General features: G+C 42.9%; 2 protein-coding genes across 4 annotated transcripts in view; one reads left to right on the top strand and one right to left on the bottom strand.

The window, feature by feature from the left end:
* Positions 1–5,612, top strand: part of tecrl2b (trans-2,3-enoyl-CoA reductase-like 2b) — a 9,011-nt gene extending 3,399 nt beyond the window's left edge. The window contains exons 4-12 of the mRNA XM_060887041.1: positions 1,238–1,341; positions 2,164–2,279; positions 2,400–2,505; positions 3,909–3,981; positions 4,126–4,169; positions 4,280–4,337; positions 4,463–4,551; positions 4,817–4,862; positions 4,974–5,612. Of these exons, the coding sequence (XP_060743024.1) occupies positions 1,238–1,341; positions 2,164–2,279; positions 2,400–2,505; positions 3,909–3,981; positions 4,126–4,169; positions 4,280–4,337; positions 4,463–4,551; positions 4,817–4,862; positions 4,974–5,101 (764 nt within the window). The 3' untranslated portion in view covers positions 5,102–5,612. The remainder of the gene's footprint in view (positions 1–1,237; positions 1,342–2,163; positions 2,280–2,399; positions 2,506–3,908; positions 3,982–4,125; positions 4,170–4,279; positions 4,338–4,462; positions 4,552–4,816; positions 4,863–4,973) is intronic.
* Positions 5,613–11,439: 5,827 nt separating this feature from the next.
* abca4b (ATP-binding cassette, sub-family A (ABC1), member 4b) overlaps positions 11,440–22,921 on the bottom strand; it is a 36,540-nt gene continuing 25,058 nt past the window's right edge. For 2 of the 3 annotated variants that reach the window (XM_060866847.1, XM_060866856.1), the window contains exons 28-51: positions 20,383–20,454; positions 20,037–20,209; positions 19,825–19,949; positions 19,640–19,738; positions 19,335–19,524; positions 19,004–19,098; positions 18,886–18,918; positions 18,701–18,806; positions 18,540–18,614; positions 18,279–18,448; positions 17,841–18,018; positions 17,612–17,727; positions 17,030–17,177; positions 16,316–16,439; positions 16,093–16,222; positions 15,038–15,158; positions 14,870–14,932; positions 14,433–14,539; positions 14,169–14,310; positions 13,943–14,077; positions 13,228–13,331; positions 12,815–12,907; positions 12,162–12,411; positions 11,440–11,685 (exon numbers count right to left, since the gene is read on the bottom strand). In XM_060866847.1, the coding sequence (XP_060722830.1) occupies positions 11,563–11,685; positions 12,162–12,411; positions 12,815–12,907; positions 13,228–13,331; positions 13,943–14,077; positions 14,169–14,310; positions 14,433–14,539; positions 14,870–14,932; positions 15,038–15,158; positions 16,093–16,222; positions 16,316–16,439; positions 17,030–17,177; positions 17,612–17,727; positions 17,841–18,018; positions 18,279–18,448; positions 18,540–18,614; positions 18,701–18,806; positions 18,886–18,918; positions 19,004–19,098; positions 19,335–19,524; positions 19,640–19,738; positions 19,825–19,949; positions 20,037–20,209; positions 20,383–20,454 (2,972 nt within the window). In that variant the 3' untranslated portion in view covers positions 11,440–11,562. The remainder of the gene's footprint in view (positions 11,686–12,161; positions 12,412–12,814; positions 12,908–13,227; positions 13,332–13,942; positions 14,078–14,168; positions 14,311–14,432; positions 14,540–14,869; positions 14,933–15,037; positions 15,159–16,092; positions 16,223–16,315; positions 16,440–17,029; positions 17,178–17,611; positions 17,728–17,840; positions 18,019–18,278; positions 18,449–18,539; positions 18,615–18,700; positions 18,807–18,885; positions 18,919–19,003; positions 19,099–19,334; positions 19,525–19,639; positions 19,739–19,824; positions 19,950–20,036; positions 20,210–20,382; positions 20,455–22,921) is intronic. The other variant, XM_060866864.1, reaches the window with a different exon arrangement.

Genomic DNA, 22,921 nt, shown 5'->3' with positions numbered 1-22,921 from the left:
GTCTCCTGACCACCATTAACCTCTTTCTCAGGACAGTTCCTGAACATATGTCCCTCCTGACCACCCAAAACACTTTAACACTCCGGAAGATGCAAAAATGACAAATTCCTCTCCATTTTCCTTGACTTTAAACACAATATTCAGATCCTCATCCCTGTTGTTTAAGATCATGTACACAAATCTCCTGTAGGACAAGATGTGCTTCATCTCAGGATCTTTGTAGCCTGTTGTAATTGGTTTTATCTCAGACACTGGTTTCCCAAACCTAGCCAGTTGTTCTAGCAGTACTTTATTGTCAATGTAGGAGGGGGACATTGGACAAAATAACCCTTTTCGAGGGGCTGCTGAGGGGGAAAACTTTGATTAGTGTGTCCTTAATCACAACTCCTCTAGCGACAACAAACTCAACTTTGTGGATCTCACGAATATCACCACAGCCTTATTCATGCGGCCAGCAGAGACAATGCTCCTGCCGCCGATTAGCTTAGTCACCGCCGCGGCGCCTCCTCTACGGTGCACGCGACAGTCGGTAGCAATTTAAACCCATGCTTCCGGGTCAGGCTTGTCAAAGCCATGATGCCGAAAAGCAAGGAAAAGTAAAGGCACGAGCCGCTACAACGTCTCACACACACACACACACACACACACACACACACACTACTCGCTACACACCACTCTATGCTCACTCAAATCACACAACATACAACATAAAGAAAAAAGCAATAAAGATAGAGTATTCACTCGCACCTTCACTACACGCTCACACGCTCACGCATGCGCACAGAGAGAGAGACAGACAGAGGGAGAGAAAGAGAGAGAGACAGACAGACAGACAGAGGGAGAGAGAGACAGACAGAGTGAGAGAAAGAGAGAGAGAGAGCGAGAGAGAGAGAGACAGACAGAGGGAGAGAGAGACAGACAGAGGGAGAGAAAGAGAGAGAGAGAGAGAGACAGAGGGAGAGAGAGAGACAGACAGACAGACAGACAGAGGGAGAGGGAGAGAAAGAGAGAGACAGAGGGAGAGAAAGAGAGAAAGAAAGAGAGAGAGAGAGAGACAGAGGGAGAGAGAGACAGACAGAGGGAGAGAAAGAGAGAGACAGACAGAGGGAGAGAGAGAGAGACAGACAGAGGGAGAGAAAGAGAGAGAGAGAGAAAGAGAGAGAATGACAGATAAAAGGGCAGACAGACAGAAAATGTTTTTCTTTCACTGTCTGTCATAAATGTTTCTGTGGTTCAGAAGGAAAAGCTCTTAAAGATGATGATGTTCTGGAGGATCTGCCTGTGGGGACGACGGCCACCATGTTCCTGCAGGACCTCGGGCCTCAGTTGGGCTGGACTATGGTGTGGACTACACACAACACCCTACACACAACACCCTACACAACACCCTACACACAACACCCTACACAACACCCTACACACAACACCGTACACAACACCGTACACAACACCCTACACACAACACCCTACACAACACCCTACACACAACACCCTACACACAACACCGTACACAACACCGTACACAACACCCTACACACAACACCCTACACAACACCCTACACACAACACCGTACACAACACCGTACACAACACCCTACACACAACACCCTACACAACACCCTACACACAACACCGTACACACAACACCGTACACAACACCGTACACAACACCCTACACACAACACCCTACACGACACCCTACACACAACACCCTACACAACACCCTACACACAACACCCTACACAACACCCTACACACTACACCGTACACAACACCGTACACAACACATTACACACAACACCCTACACAACACCCTACACACAACACCCTACACAACACCCTACACACAACACCCTACACAACACCCTACACAACACCCTACACACAACACCCTACACAACACCGTACACAACACCCTACACACAACACCCTACACAACACCCTACACGACACCCTACACACAACACCCTACACAACACCCTACACACAACACCCTACACACTACACCCTACACACAACACCCTACACACCACCCTACACAACACTCTACACACAACAAATTACACAACACACTACACATCTATACACTACACCTGTCATACCTGTGCAGCCTGCTGATGTGTGTGTGTGTGTGTGTGTGTGTGTGTGTGTGTGTGTATCCAGGTGTTTCTGTCAGAAAGCATCGGCCCTCTTTTTATTTATCTGCTGTTTTATTATCGTCTGCCGTTTATCTACAGTCACGAGTACGACTACACACAAAGTTCTCATGCTGTTGTCAGGTCAGGTGAATGTACACATTTATTAACAGTGTATTAGAGCTCTGTACCTGTACTGCCTGTTAAGATCAGTGTGTGTGTGTTTATTTGTTCTGTCTGTGTAATTTTTGTTTATTCTTGCAGACTAGCGTGTGTGTGTCACACTCTTCACTATGTAAAGAGATTAGCGGAGACAATCTTCATCCATCGCTTTTCACATGGAACTCTGCCGCTGCACACCATCGCACTGGTCATTAATTATTCACCATTTATTCAGCAAAATGATTCATTATATATTACATTAAAATAGTATGTAGTGTGTATATCTACTGTCTGTCTGTCTGCCTGTCTGCCTACCTACCTGTCTGTCTGCCTGCCTGTCTGTCTGTCTGCCTGGCTGTCTGTCTGTCTGTCTGTCTGCCTGCCTGTCTGTCTGTCTGTCTGCCTGCCTGTCTGCCTACCTGTCTGTCTGCCTGCCTGTCTGTCTGTCTGCCTGCCTGTCTGTCTGTCTGTCTGCCTGCCTGGCTGTCTGTCTGTCTGCCTACCTGTCTGTCTGCCTGCCTGCCTGCCTGTCTGTCTGTCTGCCTGTCTGTCTGTCTGTCTGTCTGTCTGCCTGCCTGTCTGTCTGTCTGTCTGCCTGCCTGCCTGTTTGTCTGTCTGTCTGTCTGTTTGTCTGCCTGCATGTCTGTCTGTCTGTCTGACTGACTGTCTGCCTGTCTGTCTGTCTGTCTGCCTGTCTGTCTGTCTGCCTGCCTGTCTGTCTGTCTGTCTGTCTGTCTGCCTGCCTGTCTGTCTGTCTGTCTGTCTGTCTGCCTGTCTGCCTGTCTGTCTGTCTGCCTGCCTGTCTGTCTGTCTGTCTGCCTGCCTGCCTGTTTGTCTGTCTGTCTGTTTGTCTGCCTGCATGTCTGTCTGTCTGTCTGTCTGCCTGTCTGTCTGTCTGTCTGTCTGTCTGTCTGACTGTCTGCCTGCCTGTCTGTCTGTCTGTCTGTCTGCCTGCCTGTCTGTCTGACTGTCTGTCTGTCTGTCTGTCTGCCTGTCTGTCTGTCTGTCTGTCTGCCTGCCTGCCTGTCTGTCTGTCTGCCTGCCTGCCTATTTGTCTGTCTGTCTGTCTGCCTGCATGTCTGTCTGTCTGTCTGACTGACTGCCTGTCTGTCTGTCTGTCTGTCTGACTGTCTGTCTGCCTGTCTGTCTGTCTGTCTGTCTGTCTGTCTGCCTGCCTGCCTGCCTGCCTGCCTGTCTGTCTGTCTGTCTGCCTGCCTGCCTATTTGTCTGTCTGTCTGTTTGTCTGCCTGCATGTCTGTCTGTCTGTCTGACTGACTGCCTGTCTGTCTGTCTGACTGTCTGTCTGCCTGTCTGTCTGTCTGTCTGTCTGTCTGCCTGTCTGTCTGTCTGTCTGTCTGCCTGTCTGTCTGTCTGCCTGTCTGCCTGCCTGTATAGTGTTATTCAGCCATGTTTTCAGTGAGTGATTCTGGCTTGTCACTATTTTTAATTCCTTTTCATTTTAATTTTAATTTAAATGCATTTTTGAGCTTCAGGAATCTGATTGATCATTTCCCTGGTGTTGGTCAGGACTTAGCACAGACAGATTATGGACACTTTCTCCAGTCAGAATTTGTGGGTGGAGTTAACTGAGGTTTAATATTATTTTTTCAGAATTGTTTATATTATTGGGGATTTGCAGCGTGGTTAGCGTACTACATCAACCACCCTCTGTACACCACACCCAGTAAGTGCTCACTACTTACCACTCACTACCTAGTGTTCACTATTTACACAATTGTAGTGCATTTCTATTGACTCTTAATGACCTGAACATCATCTTTGTGTAATCTGTCTGAAACTCCTGAATTTTACTATTTTGTTTTATTAGTGTACGGAAAAATTCAGATCTACACATCACTCTTTACATTTCTGGTGTGTATCCTTGGTCTTTTATAATAAATATATTTATTCATTGATTAATTATTCACATTATGGGATTCCATGATTGTTCTGTGATGTTTCTGTCTGCTTCAATCTCTCAGGTGTGTGAGTGTGGAAACTTCTCCATTCATCTCGCTCTGAATCGACTCAGCTGTAACGGTGAGAGTTTAACATTTGAACATCACAGAAAGAAAGAAAGACAGAAAGAAAGAAAGAAAGAAAGAAAGAAAGAAAGAAAGAAAGAAAGAAAGAAAGAAGACGAACACTGTGTGTGGATGTTTCAGGATCGAGGCCGATGCAGATTCCATACCCGAGTAAAAACCCCTTCACCTGGCTCTTCTTCTTCGTCTCCTGTCCAAACTACACGTATGAGGTCTGTTACACACACACACACTTACACACACAAACATGCATAAACACACACAAACACACTAGCACACATACTAAGACAAACACACAAACACACAGAAACACACACACTGGCACACTCATATACTAAGACACACAATAACACAAACACACACACTGGCACACACACATTCTAAGACACAATAACACACACAAACACACACACTAACAGAAAAACACATACATACACACTTTATATTGTTTTTAATTCTGTGTTGTTTTGGTTGCAGTTGGGTTCATGGATCAGTCTCACAGTGATGACGCAGTGTGTTCCAGGTTCTCACACACTTTCTCACACTTTCTCACACACTTTCTCACACACTTTCTCACACATGAGAATCTCTGCAGTTAATAATCCTGTTTTTTCTTTATCATTTCTCTCGTCAGTGGCCGTGTTCACCTTGATCGCGTTCGTACAGATGACCATCTGGGCTCGAGGAAAACACAAAACCTACATCCAGGAGTTTAGGGAATATCCTGAACTCAGGAGTGCCATCATTCCTCTCTTCCTCTAGTGATCTAGGACAAAACTCTCACACAGAACCTTTATAACATCCTTAATCTCACGAAATACCAATGTAGGACTGAGAGAAATGTAGCAGTGAAGTGTTTATCAGTGTTCATCACCACAGTATTCATCACCACAGTATTCATCACCACAGAACAAACACATGGTTCATCACCCACACACAAGGCGGAGGTGGGAATCGAACCCCCAACCCTGGAGGTGTGAGGCGAACGGATAAATTTTCTATGGAGTCTATGGATAAATTTAAAGTAATTAAATATTTCAAGATTTTTATGCATTACAGGATTCCTAAAGCAAATATTTAATAGATATAATTTACATATTTCCCCCCCTTATAGATTCAGTGTGGAACCTGCACAAAATGGTTCCACATAAAATGCCTTGTGATGACAGAAGCACAAATATCGAGCGGACATATCCCTTAGTATTGTGTATTGTGTATTGAGCTAAAGTACAGAGACCATAGAGTTTAACAATATCTGTAATAGCTCTTATATAAGCAGCAGGATTACATGTTTGATAAAAGCTGATTTACACATTGAAGTTTACATCACAGTGAAATGTATATTGTTGTATATTGTTTATAATGCAAACAATAAAAATAATCAAAATAAGTGTTGTAGTGTAACTATCAGGACATCAGTGGTGTGTGAGCTGGTGACAGTACAGTGTATTACAGTGATGTGTGTGAGCTGGTGACAGTACAGTGTATTACAGTGATGTGTGTGAGCTGGTGACAGTACAGTGTATTACAGTGATGTGTGTGAGCTGGTGACAGTACAGTGTATTACAGTGATGTGTGTGAGCTGGTGACAGTACAGTGTATTACAGTGATGTGTGTGAGCTGGTGACAGTACAGTGTATTACAGTGACGTGTGTGTGAGCTGGTGACAGTACAGTGTATTACAGTGATGTGTGTGAGCTGGTGACAGTACAGTGTATTACAGTGACGTGTGTGTGAGCTGGTGACAGTACAGTGTATTACAGTGATGTGTGTGAGCTGGTGACAGTACAGTGTATTACAGTGATGTGTGTGAGCTGGTGACAGTACAGTGTATTACAGTGATGTGTGTGAGCTGGTGACAGTACAGTGTATTACAGTGATGTGTGTGAGCTGGTGACAGTACAGTGTATTACAGTGATGTGTGTGAGCTGGTGACAGTACAGTGTATTACAGTGATGTGTGTGAGCTGGTGACAGTACAGTGTATTACAGTGATGTGTGTGAGCTGGTGACAGTACAGTGTATTACAGTGATGTGTGAGCTGGTGACAATACAGTGTATTACAGTGATGTGTGTGAGCTGGTGACAGTACAGTGTGTTACAGTGATGTGTGTGAGCTGGTGACAGTACAGTGTATTACAGTGATGTGTGTGAGCTGGTGACAGTACAGTGTATTACAGTGATGTGTGTGAGCTGGTGACAGTACAGTGTATTACAGTGATGTGTGTGAGCTGGTGACAGTACAGTGTATTACAGTGATGTGTGAGCTGGTGACAATACAGTGTATTACAGTGATGTGTGTGAGCTGGTGACAGTACAGTGTGTTACAGTGATGTGTGTGAGCTGGTGACAGTACAGTGTATTACAGTGATGTGTGTGAGCTGGTGACAGTACAGTGTATTACAGTGATGTGTGTGAGCTGGTGACAGTACAGTGTATTACAGTACAGTGTATTACAGTGATGTGTGTGTGAGCTGGTGACAGTACAGTGTATTACAGTGATGTGTGTGAGCTGGTGACAGTACAGTGTATTACAGTGATGTGTGTGAGCTGGTGACAGTACAGTGTATTACAGTGATGTGTGTGAGCTGGTGACAGTACAGTGTATTACAGTGATGTGTGTGAGCTGGTGACAGTACAGTGTATTACAGTGATGTGTGAGCTGGTGACAATACAGTGTATTACAGTGATGTGTGTGAGCTGGTGACAGTACAGTGTGTTACAGTGATGTGTGTGAGCTGGTGACAGTACAGTGTATTACAGTGATGTGTGTGAGCTGGTGACAGTACAGTGTATTACAGTGATGTGTGTGTGAGCTGGTGACAGTACAGTGTATTACAGTGATGTGTGTGAGCTGGTGACAGTACAGTGTGTTACAGTGATGTGTGTGAGCTGGTGACAGTACAGTGTATTACAGTGATGTGTGTGAGCTGGTGACAGTACAGTGTATTACAGTGATGTGTGTGAGCTGGTGACAGTACAGTGTATTACAGTGATGTGTGTGAGCTGGTGACAGTACAGTGTATTACAGTGATGTGTGAGCTGGTGACAATACAGTGTATTACAGTGATGTGTGTGAGCTGGTGACAGTACAGTGTGTTACAGTGATGTGTGTGAGCTGGTGACAGTACAGTGTATTACAGTGATGTGTGTGAGCTGGTGACAGTACAGTGTATTACAGTGATGTGTGTGAGCTGGTGACAGTACAGTGTATTACAGTACAGTGTATTACAGTGATGTGTGTGTGAGCTGGTGACAGTACAGTGTATTACAGTGATGTGTGTGAGCTGGTGACAGTACAGTGTATTACAGTGATGTGTGTGAGCTGGTGACAGTACAGTGTATTACAGTGACGTGTGTGTGAGCTGGTGACAGTACAGTGTATTACAGTGATGTGTGTGAGCTGGTGACAGTACAGTGTATTACAGTGATGTGTGTGTGCTGGTGACAGTACAGTGTATTACAGTGAAGTTAATGACTGTTTTTGTAGTATTCGCTTTTCGGGTTCTGCACTTTACAGACGGTCCCTTGGAATCTGTCTCTCAGCCGTCTGCACATAGAGACTTGTGTATTTTGTCCACCGCGGAGGAAAGCTGAATATTTTGAGGAGAATTGTGTTGTAGCTGCGTCTCTACATTACTACGGTACAAACAAAAATGAATCAATTACAACGTAGTTTTGCGAGTTAAAGGGGAAGAAAAGACGAGGGTAAATTATGGACATTTTAAGCAGCAAAATAAGTGAGTATATCGCGGGTACACGCTAATATTAAGCCATAGAAGTCGTTATACGCAAAAAGCCCTGTGGAAAAAGTAAGCGTACTGTGTATACATGCGTATGGCCCGGACTACACCACTGATCACCACAGAACAAACACAGCGTTCATCACCACAGAACAAACAGTGTTCATCACCACAGAACAAACAGTGTTCATAACCACAGAACAAACACAGTGTTTATCACCACAGAACAAACACAGTGTTTATCACCACAGAACAAACACAGTGTTTATCACCACAGAACAAACAGTGTTCATCACCACAGAACAAACACAGCGTTCATCACCACAGAACAAACACAGTGTTTATCACCACAGAACAAACACAGTGTTCATCACGACAGAACAGTGTTCATCACCACAGAACAAACACAGCGTTCATCACCACAGAACAAACACAGTGTTCATCACCACAGAACAAACAGTGTTCATCACCAGAGAACAAACACAGTGTTCATCACCACAGAACAAACACAGCGTTCATCACCACAGAACAAACACAGTGTTCATCACCACAGAACAAACACAGTGTTTATCACCACAGAACAAACACAGCGTTCATCACCACAGAACACAGTGTTCATCACCACAGAACAAACACAGTGTTCATCACCACAGAACAAACACAGCGTTCATCACCACAGAACAAACACAGTGTTCATCACGACAGAACAAACAGTGTTCATCACCACAGAACAAACATAGTGTTTATCACCACAGAACAAACACAGCGTTCATCACCACAGAACAAACACAGCGTTCATCACCACAGAACAAACACAGCGTTCATCACCACAGAACACAGTGTTTATCACCACAGAACAAACACAGTGTTCATCACCACAGAACAAACACAGTGTTCATCACCACAGAACAAACACAGTGTTCATCACCACAGAACAAACACAGTGTTCATCACCACAGAACAAACACAGTGTTCATCACCACAGAACAAACACAGCGTTCATCACCACAGAACAAACACAGTGTTCATCACCACAGAACAAACACAGTGTTCATCACGACAGAACAAACAGTGTTCATCACCACAGAACAAACACAGTGTTCATCACCACAGAACAAACACAGCGTTCATCACCACAGAACAAACACAGCGTTCATCACCACAGAACACAGTGTTTATCACCACAGAACAAACACAGTGTTCATCACCACAGAACAAACACAGTGTTCATCACCACAGAACAAACACAGCGTTCATCACCACAGAACAAACACAGCGTTCATCACCACAGAACACAGTGTTTATCACCACAGAACAAACACAGTGTTCATCACCACAGAACAAACACAGTGTTTATCACCACAGAACAAACACAGTGTTCATCACCACAGAACAAACAGCGTTCATCACCACAGAACAAACACAGCGTTCATCACCACAGAACAAACACAGCGTTCATCACCACAGAACAAACACAGCGTTCATCACCACAGAACACAGTGTTTATCACCACAGAACAAACACAGTGTTCATCACCACAGAACAAACACAGTGTTTATCACCACAGAACAAACACAGTGTTCATCACCACAGAACAAACAGTGTTCATCACCACAGAACAAACACAGTGTTCATCACCACAGAACAGTGTTCATCACCACAGAACAAACACAGCGTTCATCACCACAGAACAAACACAGTGTTCATCACCACAGAACAAACACAGTGTTCATCACCACAGAACAAACACAGTGTTCATCACCACAGAACAAACACAGCGTTCATCACCACAGAACAAACACAGTGTTCATCACCACAGAACAAACACAGTGTTCATCACGACAGAACAAACAGTGTTCATCACCACAGAACAAACACAGTGTTCATCACCACAGAACAAACACAGCGTTCATCACCACAGAACAAACACAGTGTTCATCACCACAGAACAAACAGTGTTCATCACCACAGAACAAACACAGCGTTCATCACCACAGAACAAACAGTGTTCATCACCACAGAACAAACACAGCGTTCATCACCACAGAACAAACACAGCATTCATCACCACAGAACAAACACAGCGTTCATCACCACAGAACAAACACAGCGTTCATCACCACAGAACAAACACAGCGTTCATCACCACAGAACAAACACAGTGTTTATCACCGCAGAACAAACACAGTGTTTATCACCGCAGAAGAAAAACACAGTGTTTATCACCACAGAACAAACACAGCGTTCATCACCACAGAACACAGTGTTTATCACCACAGAACAAACAGCATTCATCACCACAGAACAAACACAGTGTTCATCACCACAGAACAAACACAGTGTTCATCACCACAGAACAAACACAGCGTTCATCACCACAGAACAAACACAGTGTTTATCACCGCAGAACAAACACAGTGTTTATCACCACAGAACAAACACAGCATTCATCACCACAGAACAAACAAACACAGCGTTCATCACCACAGAACAAACACAGCATTCATCACCACAGAATATCAACACTCAACACCCAGAACTGAGCAGGTGGCATTACACTGAAAACACACACCAGACTAATGATATAATAAAGTGTCAACTGCTGAATCCATGTAAATAACACAGCTCTCTCTCTTCACTAATGACAATAACTTTCTATTTTATTTTATTGAAGCATGTTTGTTGCTTTAACGGAACTCTAATTAGAGTGTTTGTTTGGGACGAAACTCAACTTCACTGGGATCCGAACTTTAAACCACAAAAAGGTGAATGTTTACTAAAATATATTTATATTGTAATACAATGCAATATTTTCTACAAACGTAAATGTTTTGTAATTCTATAAACATTACTTTAATATTGAGCTTTAGAAGGAATAATAAAATAAAATAACAATTCTTGTCATTTAAACGATTCATTGGATTAAAACGTTGAGTGGACATCACTTTAAATCACACACAACACCTTCATTCACTGAAAGACAGAAACGTTTGAAATTTATGAGAGAAAAAAGGGAACACTGAACCTCAGAATAAACTCTTAATGACAAGAAACCTGAACAGTGTAAAGTAATAACAGCTTTATTCTGGCTTCATAGCTGCAGCAGATTGAGAGAGTGTGTGTGTGTGCGTGTGTGTGTGTGTGTGTGTGTGTGTGTGTGTGTGTGCGCGTGTGTGTGTAAAGACAGGCACGGCTTCAGCAGGAAAATACAAAGAAATATACAAAGAAAGCGCAAAAAATAAAAGATCATATATACAGATGATGTAACTGGAGTCTCGATGACGCTCCAATCTTCATGACATCATAAATATCAGATATATTTAACTTGTCCATTTTAACAAGCTCAGTAATTATCTTCATTATAAATATATCACAGATCTGATTATCTGCACTCACTCAGTCATGGATCTTGCAGGTAGAGAGTGTGTGAGTGTGTGTTGATGGTGTGTGTGGTGTGTTGTGATATTAAATGAAGTCATTATTATGTTGAAGATGCTTTAATCGGTGAGATTTTTGCTTCTCGTCTCGCTCTGGCTGCTCTGGGATGATGAACGACATCATCCTCCTCCTCACCTGACTGCTGCTTTGCAAAATTCACAAACACCTGCAGGAAAAAAAACAAATGAAAAACACTCAGAAAGAAACATGCAGAGTCTGATTTAGTATCAGGTCACAAATCTAACGTGAAAAAAATGTTTTGTCATAGTTGTTTTTCAGTAATGAATCACCTGCAAGTCAGTGCTGATATAATAATGATGTAGACAGTGTAGTGTAGAAGTGTTAAAAAACATCATCACTGAAAATGTGGTTGTGTATCTGATCTTCGACAGTAGCATAATAAACATACACACACACACACACACACACACACACACACATGAAACTGTCCTAATCACTTTCACGTTTCTGTCTTTTTAAGATCTCGTTCCTATCAGGAACTTTTATATATTATTAAAAACATTTTTATATTATTCATCAGTCCTGGTTTTTGTACATTATTCTTTGACACACAGCTCTATGCTGGTGGTTATTTAGGACCTTTGTGCATTGTGTAGATAAAGAGTTTGTGATCCAGATCACCTGGTCCAGCGTGGTCTGCGAGACGGAATAATCCTCAATATTCAGCCTGTGTTTATTTTCTGCCACCAGCTGGAAGACTCGTGCGAGCGATGACGAGGAGATGTGATACTGCAGGGTGTTGTAGTGTTTCTCACGCTGCACACATCTCGGGAAGTTGCTCTCCATAAAGGCTTCAGCAGGGCCGAGATCAGGAGAGGAACCGGCTCGAGCTGCTCTGATCTTCATCGTTACCACATAACCATCACCAAACCTGAGAACACCAACACACACAGGACAGAGCTCAGGACACACACACACCTCTGTCCTCCACACAACCACTTCAATCTCTCTATAAAGAAAAAAATAAAACTAAAGAAAATTTCTAAAGCCTATCTGTTAGAATCTGAAGCTTCCTGTACTATACACCACTACACATCTGTACATCTCTATACATCTGCCCATCTACACATCTGCACATCACTACACTGTAACAGCTCCTGAGAGAATAAATCAGTAAATCCAGTATTTTTGAAAATAATTCTTCATCACTCCATAATCATATTCAATAATACACTTCATATCACTGAACTTTTACAGATCTGTTTTCATTTTTCCTTATCCTGAGTTTTCACACTGTAGAAGCTGAAAATAATGTGAAAGAAAAACCAACGTACTTGTATTTGAGATGCTGGATTGTGCCGAGACACTTGAATGTGCCGTTTACCATGATGGCCAAACGAGTACACAATGCCTCACACTCCTCCATACTGTACACACACACACACACACACACACACACACACACACACACAAGGTTAATACAGTACAGGAATGAGTCAGTTTCAAAGCTCCTAGTTGAGAGTCTTATTTTTTAAGCTTAAAATGACACACACATAATAAAATAGTGTATACTTATTTACCCCTTTCGGTGAAACCCCTGTATAAAATCTTTTATATATGAAATATGATTACTAATAGTTACATCACTGTAGCCCTGTTGTGCCTTCAGGTGGACAAACAGAAACTTTCAGAGCAGAGAGAGAGAGAGAGAGGAAGAGAGTGAGTGAGAGAGGAAACGAGAACTTGCCTGTGTGATGTCAGAACCACTGCTCTTCCATCTCGGATGATGCTCATGATGGTGTTCCACAGAAAGCGGCGTGAGTGAGGGTCCATCCCACTGGTAGGTTCATCCTGTACACAGCACACTGAGGCTTAATCAACATTTAGAATAATCACAGATCACTAATCACTGTGTCTGTTTTATAATCAAGTGGGGCAATTATTTTAAATACACACTGACTAATAAACTAGAAAAATGCCTGTGTGTGTTGTGTGTGTGTCGTGTGTGTGTTGTGTGTTGTGTGTGTATGTGTGTGTTGTGTGTGTACAGTATGTGTGTGTTGTGTGTGTATGTGTGTGTTGTGTTTATCTGTTAAATAAAAAAAGCATAAACATTAAAGCTGTATGAAGCTGTACACAGCACCGACACTGAAGACCTTTAATCTGTTTGTGTGTAAACACACTGTTGCTATAGAAACCTGCACTATAGTCAGAGCTGTTAGAGCGAATTAATCAACACCTTATGACCAATCAGAGTCAAGCAGCAGCTTTACATCATACTGCATATTCCATCATCACTCAGTCATTATCTAGATAATTAACATACAATCTACTACAATATTTATATTGAGCCTATTATTAGTAGATTATTACAATTCTATTATTATTATTATTAATATTATTATGATGATGATGATGATGATGATGATGATGATGACGATCATGATGATGATGATGATTACCAGTAGCAGTAGAGGAGGACAGCCGATCATGGCGATGGCAGTGGACAGCTTCCTCCTGTTTCCTCCGCTGTAAGTTCCAGCACACAGACCTGCGTACTCTGAGAGGCCGATTTTATCAATGCACCACTGCGCCACCTGCAGGACACATGGAGCAGCATGCAGTCACACTTTCTCCCTTTAACACTGTAACTTCATTTAACTGTCTGATTGATAAGATCAGACTCACTCGGCTGATCTCGGACTCGGGCACTCCTCGGAGGCGAGCGTACAGGTACAGGTGTTCTCGGCCTGTCAGCAGCTCATCCATGGCATCGAACTGAGGACAGTAGCCCATGTTCTGATGCACATCCAGGATGTTAGACAGAATACTAGAGGAAGAAGCATTTGAGTAGAGAAGTGAAGGCGTGATGTGTATCTCAGTGTCACGTCTCAGGATCTGTAGATTTAGTACCTGTTTTCTCACTCAGACTTTTATCATGACAAACATTACCTGAATCCAGCGACCGAAGCTTCGCCCGACGTCACGTCTGTGTCTCCAGTAAGCATTTTAAAAGTGGTTGTTTTTCCAGCACCGTTTACTCCAAGCAGCCCGAAACACTGTGAACCACAAGAGAGTGTTAAACACGTTCACACTAACAGGAATAACAGGTAGCTTTATTTCACTTCTTAAGTTGAAGAGAGAGAATAAAGAGATAAAGAGTGAGTTTGTGCTGTAATGTAAATAACAACAGGAAGTGAAATCAGTAGGAATACTTTTAAAAATGTGTACATTTATTTACTGAATTTATTTATTTCTGTGAAGCTGCATTGTGAGAAAGTCCATTGTTAAAATTGTTCTACAATAAAACTGAACTGAATTAATGAGTAATTTAAACTCAAATATGTCTCCAAGTTGATCTCATAACTACAGAAAATGCAGATGTTTACCTCTCCAGGTGGAACACCAAAACAGATCCGATCCACCGCTGGTCTCTTCCTCCCTACGTACATCTGAACACACACACACACACACACACACACACACACACACACACACGTGTTAGTGATAAGAGCTTACAGGTTGTGTAAATAAGGGATTATATTGTAGTTGATGACCTTGGTGAGATCTCGGACATGCAGGATGTCGCTGTTTTGTTCCCTGCTGTAGATCCTCTGTCTCTCCTGAGCAACATCATCATCTTCATCGAGAACTGGGATCTGACTGTAGTCACACAGCCTGCACAGGTAAACGCATACGCATCACCTCCATCACATTAACCACACCCATCACCTCCATTACATTAACCACACTCATCACCTCCATCACATTAACTACACTCATCACCTCCATCACATTAACCACACTCATCATCACCTTTACGACATTATCCACACCCATCACCTCCATCACATTAACCACAGTCATCACCTCCATCACATTAACCACACCCATCACCTCCATCACATTAACCACACCCATCACCTCCATCACATTAACCACTCCCATCACCTCCATCACATTAACCAAACCCATCACCTCCATCACATTAACCACACACATCATCTCCATCACATTAACCACACCCATCACCTCCATCACATTAACCAGTCATCACCTCTATCACATTAACCACACCCATCACCTCCATCAAATTAACCACACCCATCATCTCCATCACATTAACCACAACCATCACCTCCATCACATTAACCACACACATCATCTCCATCAAATTAACCACAATCATCACTTCTATCACATTAACCACACCATCATCTCCATCACATTAACCACAACCGTCACCACCATCACATTACCCACACCCATCACCTTTATCACATTAACCACACCCATCACATTAACCACACCCATCACCTCCATCACATTTATATCCAATATTTCACATATTCAATATGTGCAATATTTTATGATTGTATTTTTTATTAAATATTGTATTATATTAAACTTTTCTTTCTTCCTAGAGTAAGTCTTTAATACCTGCACCTAAACTGTCTGTGAGCTGCTGTGATGAGTGAATTTCTCCACCGTGAGATCAATAAAGTTTACCTGATCATGCATTAATCACAGCACAGTGTGAACAGACCCTTCATGTCACCCAGTAAGTGATAAATCAGAGAGGAATTAGAGGAACTCTGAAACTCTTCCTCACCAGTGATCAAGGAAGAATCTGTACTGAATAAGGAGAGTAAAGGTGAAATAGATGAAGCCCTCCAGTGCCATACACACCATGTATTTCCCCACAAAGTCCCATCTAAAGGGGTCCACAACCAACTCCTCACCTGCACATAAACATCACACAGAATACTCAGCTCAGGTGTAAAGAATTAATGATATACCTTCACATCATCATAAATAAACTCAGGCTACATCACCGAATCTGGCGTAGACGTCGGTCACCGCCTGGTTCATGGCCAGGTCGATCAGGCCGCGTCCCAAACAGAAATGAGGGAAAATCAGCAGCACCTTCTTTAATCCCTCATTAAATAGGAGCAGAGACTGAAACATGGAGCAATGTGTGAGAGGCATTCAAACACACACACACATACACATACAAACACAAACACACACACTCACACACAGACTCACACACACACATACACATACAAACACAAACACACACACTCACACACACACACACACACACACTCACACACAGACTCACACACACACACTCACACACACACACACACACTCACACACAGACACACACACACACACAGACTCACACACACACACATAGACTCACACACAGACACACACACACACACACTCACACACAAACAAACACACACTCACACAGACAGACTCACACAGACACACACACACACACAAACACACACACACACTCACACACAGACTCACACAGACTCACACAGACTCACGCACAGACACACACACTCTCACTCACTCACACTCACTCATTTACTCACTCACACTCACTCACACTTACTCTCACACTCACTCACTCACACTCACTCACACTCACACTTACTCTCACACACTCACACTCACTCACTCACACTTACTCTCACACTCACTCACTCACTCACACTCACTCTCACTCACACAAAAAGTAAGACATTTACCCTGTTGTTCTCAAAGAGCTCAAGGATGAAGGTGATGGCACTGCTGTTGATGCCGATGAACAGATTAATGCAGGACAGAGAGACGTACGCAGTGCTGGGAACGCTGAACACATATGACATCGGGTACATCATAGGAGTTACTGACCACCTGAGACAATCAACACAGATCACAATACAGTCCAGTCTAATAAACATAATCATTGGATCATAAAATGAATTAGTTCATCTGTTTAAGCAACTTAACAAAAAAACACAGCAAGATAGAAAGAAATAAAGGGATGTGGGATGTGGTAGCTCAGTGGTTAAGGTGTTCGACTACTGATCGGAAGGTCATTGGTTCGAATCCCAGGTCCACCAAGTTGCCACTGCAGGTTTCCTGAACCCTCAATAACCCTCAATTGAGTATAAACTGAGATAAGACAATGTAAGTCACTCTGGATAAGAGTGTCTGCTAAATGCTGTAAATGTAAATGTAAAGAACAAATAAAAGTGACAGAAAAGGAAAACATTTGGGCTAAAGAAGAAGAACAACAAGAAGAAGAAGAAAAAGAAGGTGAAGAAGAAGAAGAAGATGAAGGTCACCCATATAAGCTCAGCAGGATAATGAGAGCTGGCAGGTTGGTGGGTGACGTGTAGCATTTTTTATCAAATGCGATAAAGATGGACACCACCATGGCCGTGCTGATGGAGTAATTCACCTACAGACACACAGAGAAAAAACATTCAGCTCCACAGTGCTGCTGTTTCCTCAGAAGGTTCTGAAACCACTCTACTGTACATGTGATAATGAACATGATGATAAAGCCATCACCATGTCCCAGAAGAAGTTGGTGATCCAGTAAATGAAAGGACTGACACCACTAACGAACTGCAGGTGTTTAGCCTTCGTCACTCGCTCCTGGATGAGGTAGAGGATGAAACTCGCCGGGACGAAGGACATGGCAAAGATCACGCAAATGGCCACAACAGCATCCACAGAAGTAGTCAACCTGCAAACACACACACAAGTGTACACATGTGCATACACACACACACACATACATTCACATACACACACGAACACACATGCCAGCACAAGCACACACAAGTAAAAAGAAATAAGAAACAAAGAATAGAATAAAAATGAAAAGAAACTATGAATGTATAAAGTCGACTGTTCAGAAGGTGTTTCTGCAGTAATCTGATCAGTGAGTTAGATTAAGTTTAATGTAAATGTGAGTGTGGCCTGGTGGTGGTCTGAGACACCCACACTGTGACATCACTGAGCTGCTCCTTGGTCAGGTTGAGCGGGTGGTTGAAAGCCGTGATGCCGAACTCAGACGGATCGGCGTTAAATGGCAGGTTTGCTCGCAGGATGGCGTTGTTTGCTACGTTCATAAAGGCCACCATGGAGTGCCAACCTTTATTATTAAACCACACCTGAGACATAATTGAGGACACACAGCAACAGTGTGAAAGTACAATACTGCAACACCTAAAGTTTCAGATCATCTCTGTTATAAATGTTTACCTTGACGTTATATTCACTTTCCATGTGGAACAGGAAAAGTCCAATTTCTTTAAGAGCCATCCTGGAGTAGGGACCCTAGGAAGGAGTTCAGCACTAAATGACAAACATCCATTTATTTTTCACTAAAGTGTAAATCTACAGTATTAGTATATCTAGTATACCCCACTAATGTTCATCATGTTTCCAAGCTGATGGAGGACATTCTGCATGTTTACAGGATCCACATCCAGAACAGGAAGTTGCCCTCCTACAGACAGTCCACCGTACCTGACAACAGGAAACAGTCTATTTATGTAGAAACCCATTTAAAGCAGATTGGAGTGACTGTTATAAACACCTGTGTTACCTCTGCTCATTCACCCAGTATTTACTCTTTAATCTGTTGGTGAGAATCACACACTCAGGTTAGTGTCAGAAAGTGAGGTCATAAAACTGATCACACAGGTGAGTGTGATGAAGCTCACGTGGTCTTGATGAGACTGGGATACGTCTTCACCAGGAAATCTGATATGTTTCTGTCAGTCAGGTCGAGCAAAATGTCTCCTGTCGCTTCTTTTCTCTGTAGACAAAAAAGTAAACACACTAATAACCGAGTTACGTCTCAGTTTGCCTACATTAAGGGCACTAGTATGATGAGACTTAGAGAGTGCACTATTAATATGTAATGTGCTAGTACAAACACACACATGAATATCTGCAGTGTATTCAGTAGAAGGGGCGGAGTTATTAGAGGGGAGGAGCCAGTGCAGACTATTTCTTATTTGAATTGTTTCTGCCCTGCAGCTGTTATCATACCTGGCGTGGAGGCAGTCCTCCTGCTCCAATTGGACAGACAGGTAGCATTGTGAGCTTCTGATTGGAACTGCACTGACAGGAAGGGGAGGGGTTTCTCTCCGTCCACTCAGGGCTCAGTAAGATGTTACTGATCACCGGAGAAACTGTTGGAACTTCCCAATCTGTTGTAATATTCCCACACAGCAAATTCCTAAACACACACACACACACACACACACACACTAAACAATGCTAGCATTCTATGCTCAAATAGAATAGCTAGCAACATTTTCAAGCTGATAACAGTGTAGTGTGAAGATTCTCACTCTAGTGGCTGGTCCTTCATGCAGCGTGTCCCCATGCCCGGGTCTCTGAGCAGTGTGTAGATGAAGTGTCTCATGGTGGGATGTGACGGACGCTCGTTACTGGAAAGTGTAAATTGTAATGAATGAAATCTCACTGCAGTGCTAATGAATAGTTCAGGTCTAAAGCTGAGAAAAACAGCACTAACCTTAAGAATGTATACTGATGTCCATACATCCACGGTGTGAGTGTTAGACTTGGGTACTCGCCAAAGGGCGGAACAATTAGCGTGAAGAACAAAGCAACTAACACAAAGCTTGCCGGCAGAACAATCTACACACACACACACACACACACACACAAATTATTTCAAAGCTAAAATTGAGTGAGACAAGTGAGACAAGTTTGTGTTGATGTTACCTGAGCGAGAAAGTCCTTGGAGCTGCGAGTGGCGTGATGAAATCTCTTCACTAGTAAAGCATGAAACTGCTTTATCACAAGATTGAACCCTTTAACCTGTCTCGAGGCTCTCCCCACTTTACAGTCCGAGTCCCCACTCATCCCCAAGCCCGTCTCCTGCACGTCATTCTCTCCTGCAGTGGACAATATAGAGAACATCTGAAGAACTTTGCTTTAAACACTGTAATGGAAGGTCTAGCGAAGCCATGACAGCAGAACCTGGGATTAATGCTTGTTTCTGTGCTAAAGTGCCTGAGTGCGTGACGCAGAAATGCTAAGCGTTAGTTCACTGGCAAAGTTTTATCACCTTCAGGAGCCACAGATTTATCAGTTTCTCTCAACAAGCTGCTGCTTTTTCTCCGCTGCAACATCCACTGCTCTGAGGAACACCATGAGATACAATACACACAGTTACACACCAAGAACAAGCACATAAACACCAGACACCACGTATAAACACCACACACCACGTATATACTCCACCCACACACATATACACCACCCACACACCTATACACCACACACCACATATAAACATAACAGATATAAACACCAAACACCACACACCACATATAAACACAACACACAAACACCACACACAAACACCACACACCACATATAAACACAACACACACAACACCACACACAAACACCACACACCACATATAAACACAACACCACACACAAACACCACACACCACATATAAACACAACACCACACACACAACACCACACACAAACACCACACACCACATATAAACACACCACACACAAACACCACACACAACACCACACACAACATATAAACACAACACACACATAAGCACCACACAAACACCACACACCACACATAAACACACCACACACAAACACCACACACAAACACCACACACCACACCACACACAAACACCACACACCACATATAAACACAACACCACACACAAACACCACACACCACATATAAACACAATACCACACAACACCACACACAAACACCACACACCACACACAACACCACACACAACATATAAACACAACACACACAACACCACACACAAACACCACACACCACATATAAACACACCACACACAAACACCACACACAACACCACACACAACATATAAACACAACACATACATAAGCACCACACAAACACCACACACCACATATAAACACACCACACACAAACACCACACACCACATATAAACACAAAACACACAACACCACACTCAAGCACCACACACCACATATAAACACAACACACACAACACCACACACAACCACACACCACATATAAACACAACACATGCAAACACCACACACCACATATAAACACACCACACACAAACACCACACACAACACATAAACACAACACACACAACACCACACACAAACACCACACACCACATATAAACACAACACCACACACAAACACCACACACCACATATAAACACACCACACATAAACACCACACACAAACACCACACACCACATATAAACACAACACACACAACACCACACTCAAGCACCACACACCACATATAAACACAACACCACACACAACCACACACCACATATAAACACAACACATGCAAACACCACACACCACATATAAACACACCACACACAAACACCACACACAACATATAAACACAACACACACAACACCACACACAAACACCACACACCACATATAAACACAACACACACAACACCACACACAAACACCACACACCACATATAAACACAACACATGCAAACACCACACACCACATATAAACACACCACACACAAACACAACACACAACACCACACACCACATATAAACACACCACACACAAACACAACACACAACACCACACACAACATATAAACACAACACACACAACACCACACACAAACACCGCACACCACATATAAACACCACACACAACCACCACACACCACATATAAACACACCACACACAACACACAACACCACACACAACATATAAACACAACACACACAACACCACACACAAACACCGCACACCACACACAAACACCACACACAAACACCACACACCACATATAAACACAACACATGCAAACACCACACACAACATATAAACACAACACACACAACACCACACACAAACACCACACACCACATATAAACACACCACACACAAACACCACACACAAACACCACACAAACACCACACACAACATATAAACACAACACCTCACACAAACACCACACACCACATATAAACACCACATACAACACCACACACAAACACCACACACCACATATAAACACACCACACACAAACACCACACACAAACACCACACACAACATATAAACACAACACCACACACAAACACCACATATAAACACCACACACAACACCACACACAAACACCACATATAAACACCACACACAAACACCACACACAAACACCACACACAACACACAACACACACACACAAACACCACACACCACATATAAACACACCACACACAAACACCACACACAAACACCACACACCACATATAAACACAACACACACAACACCACACACAAACACCACACACCACATATAAACACAACACCACACACAAACACCACACACCACATATAAACACAATACCACACAACACCACACTCAAGCACCACACACCACACACAACACCACACACAAACACCACACACCACATATAAACACACCACACACAAACACCACACACAACACCACACACAACATATAAACACAACACACACATAAGCACCACACAAACACCACACACCACATATAAACACACCACACACAAACACCACACACCACATATAAACAC

This window comes from Tachysurus vachellii, chromosome 1, assembly GCF_030014155.1.
Source record: "Tachysurus vachellii isolate PV-2020 chromosome 1, HZAU_Pvac_v1, whole genome shotgun sequence".
NCBI classification, from domain to species: domain Eukaryota; kingdom Metazoa; phylum Chordata; class Actinopteri; order Siluriformes; family Bagridae; genus Tachysurus; species Tachysurus vachellii.
Note: the sequence above shows the minus strand (reverse complement) of the source record. Positions and strands in the feature narration are given on the sequence as shown.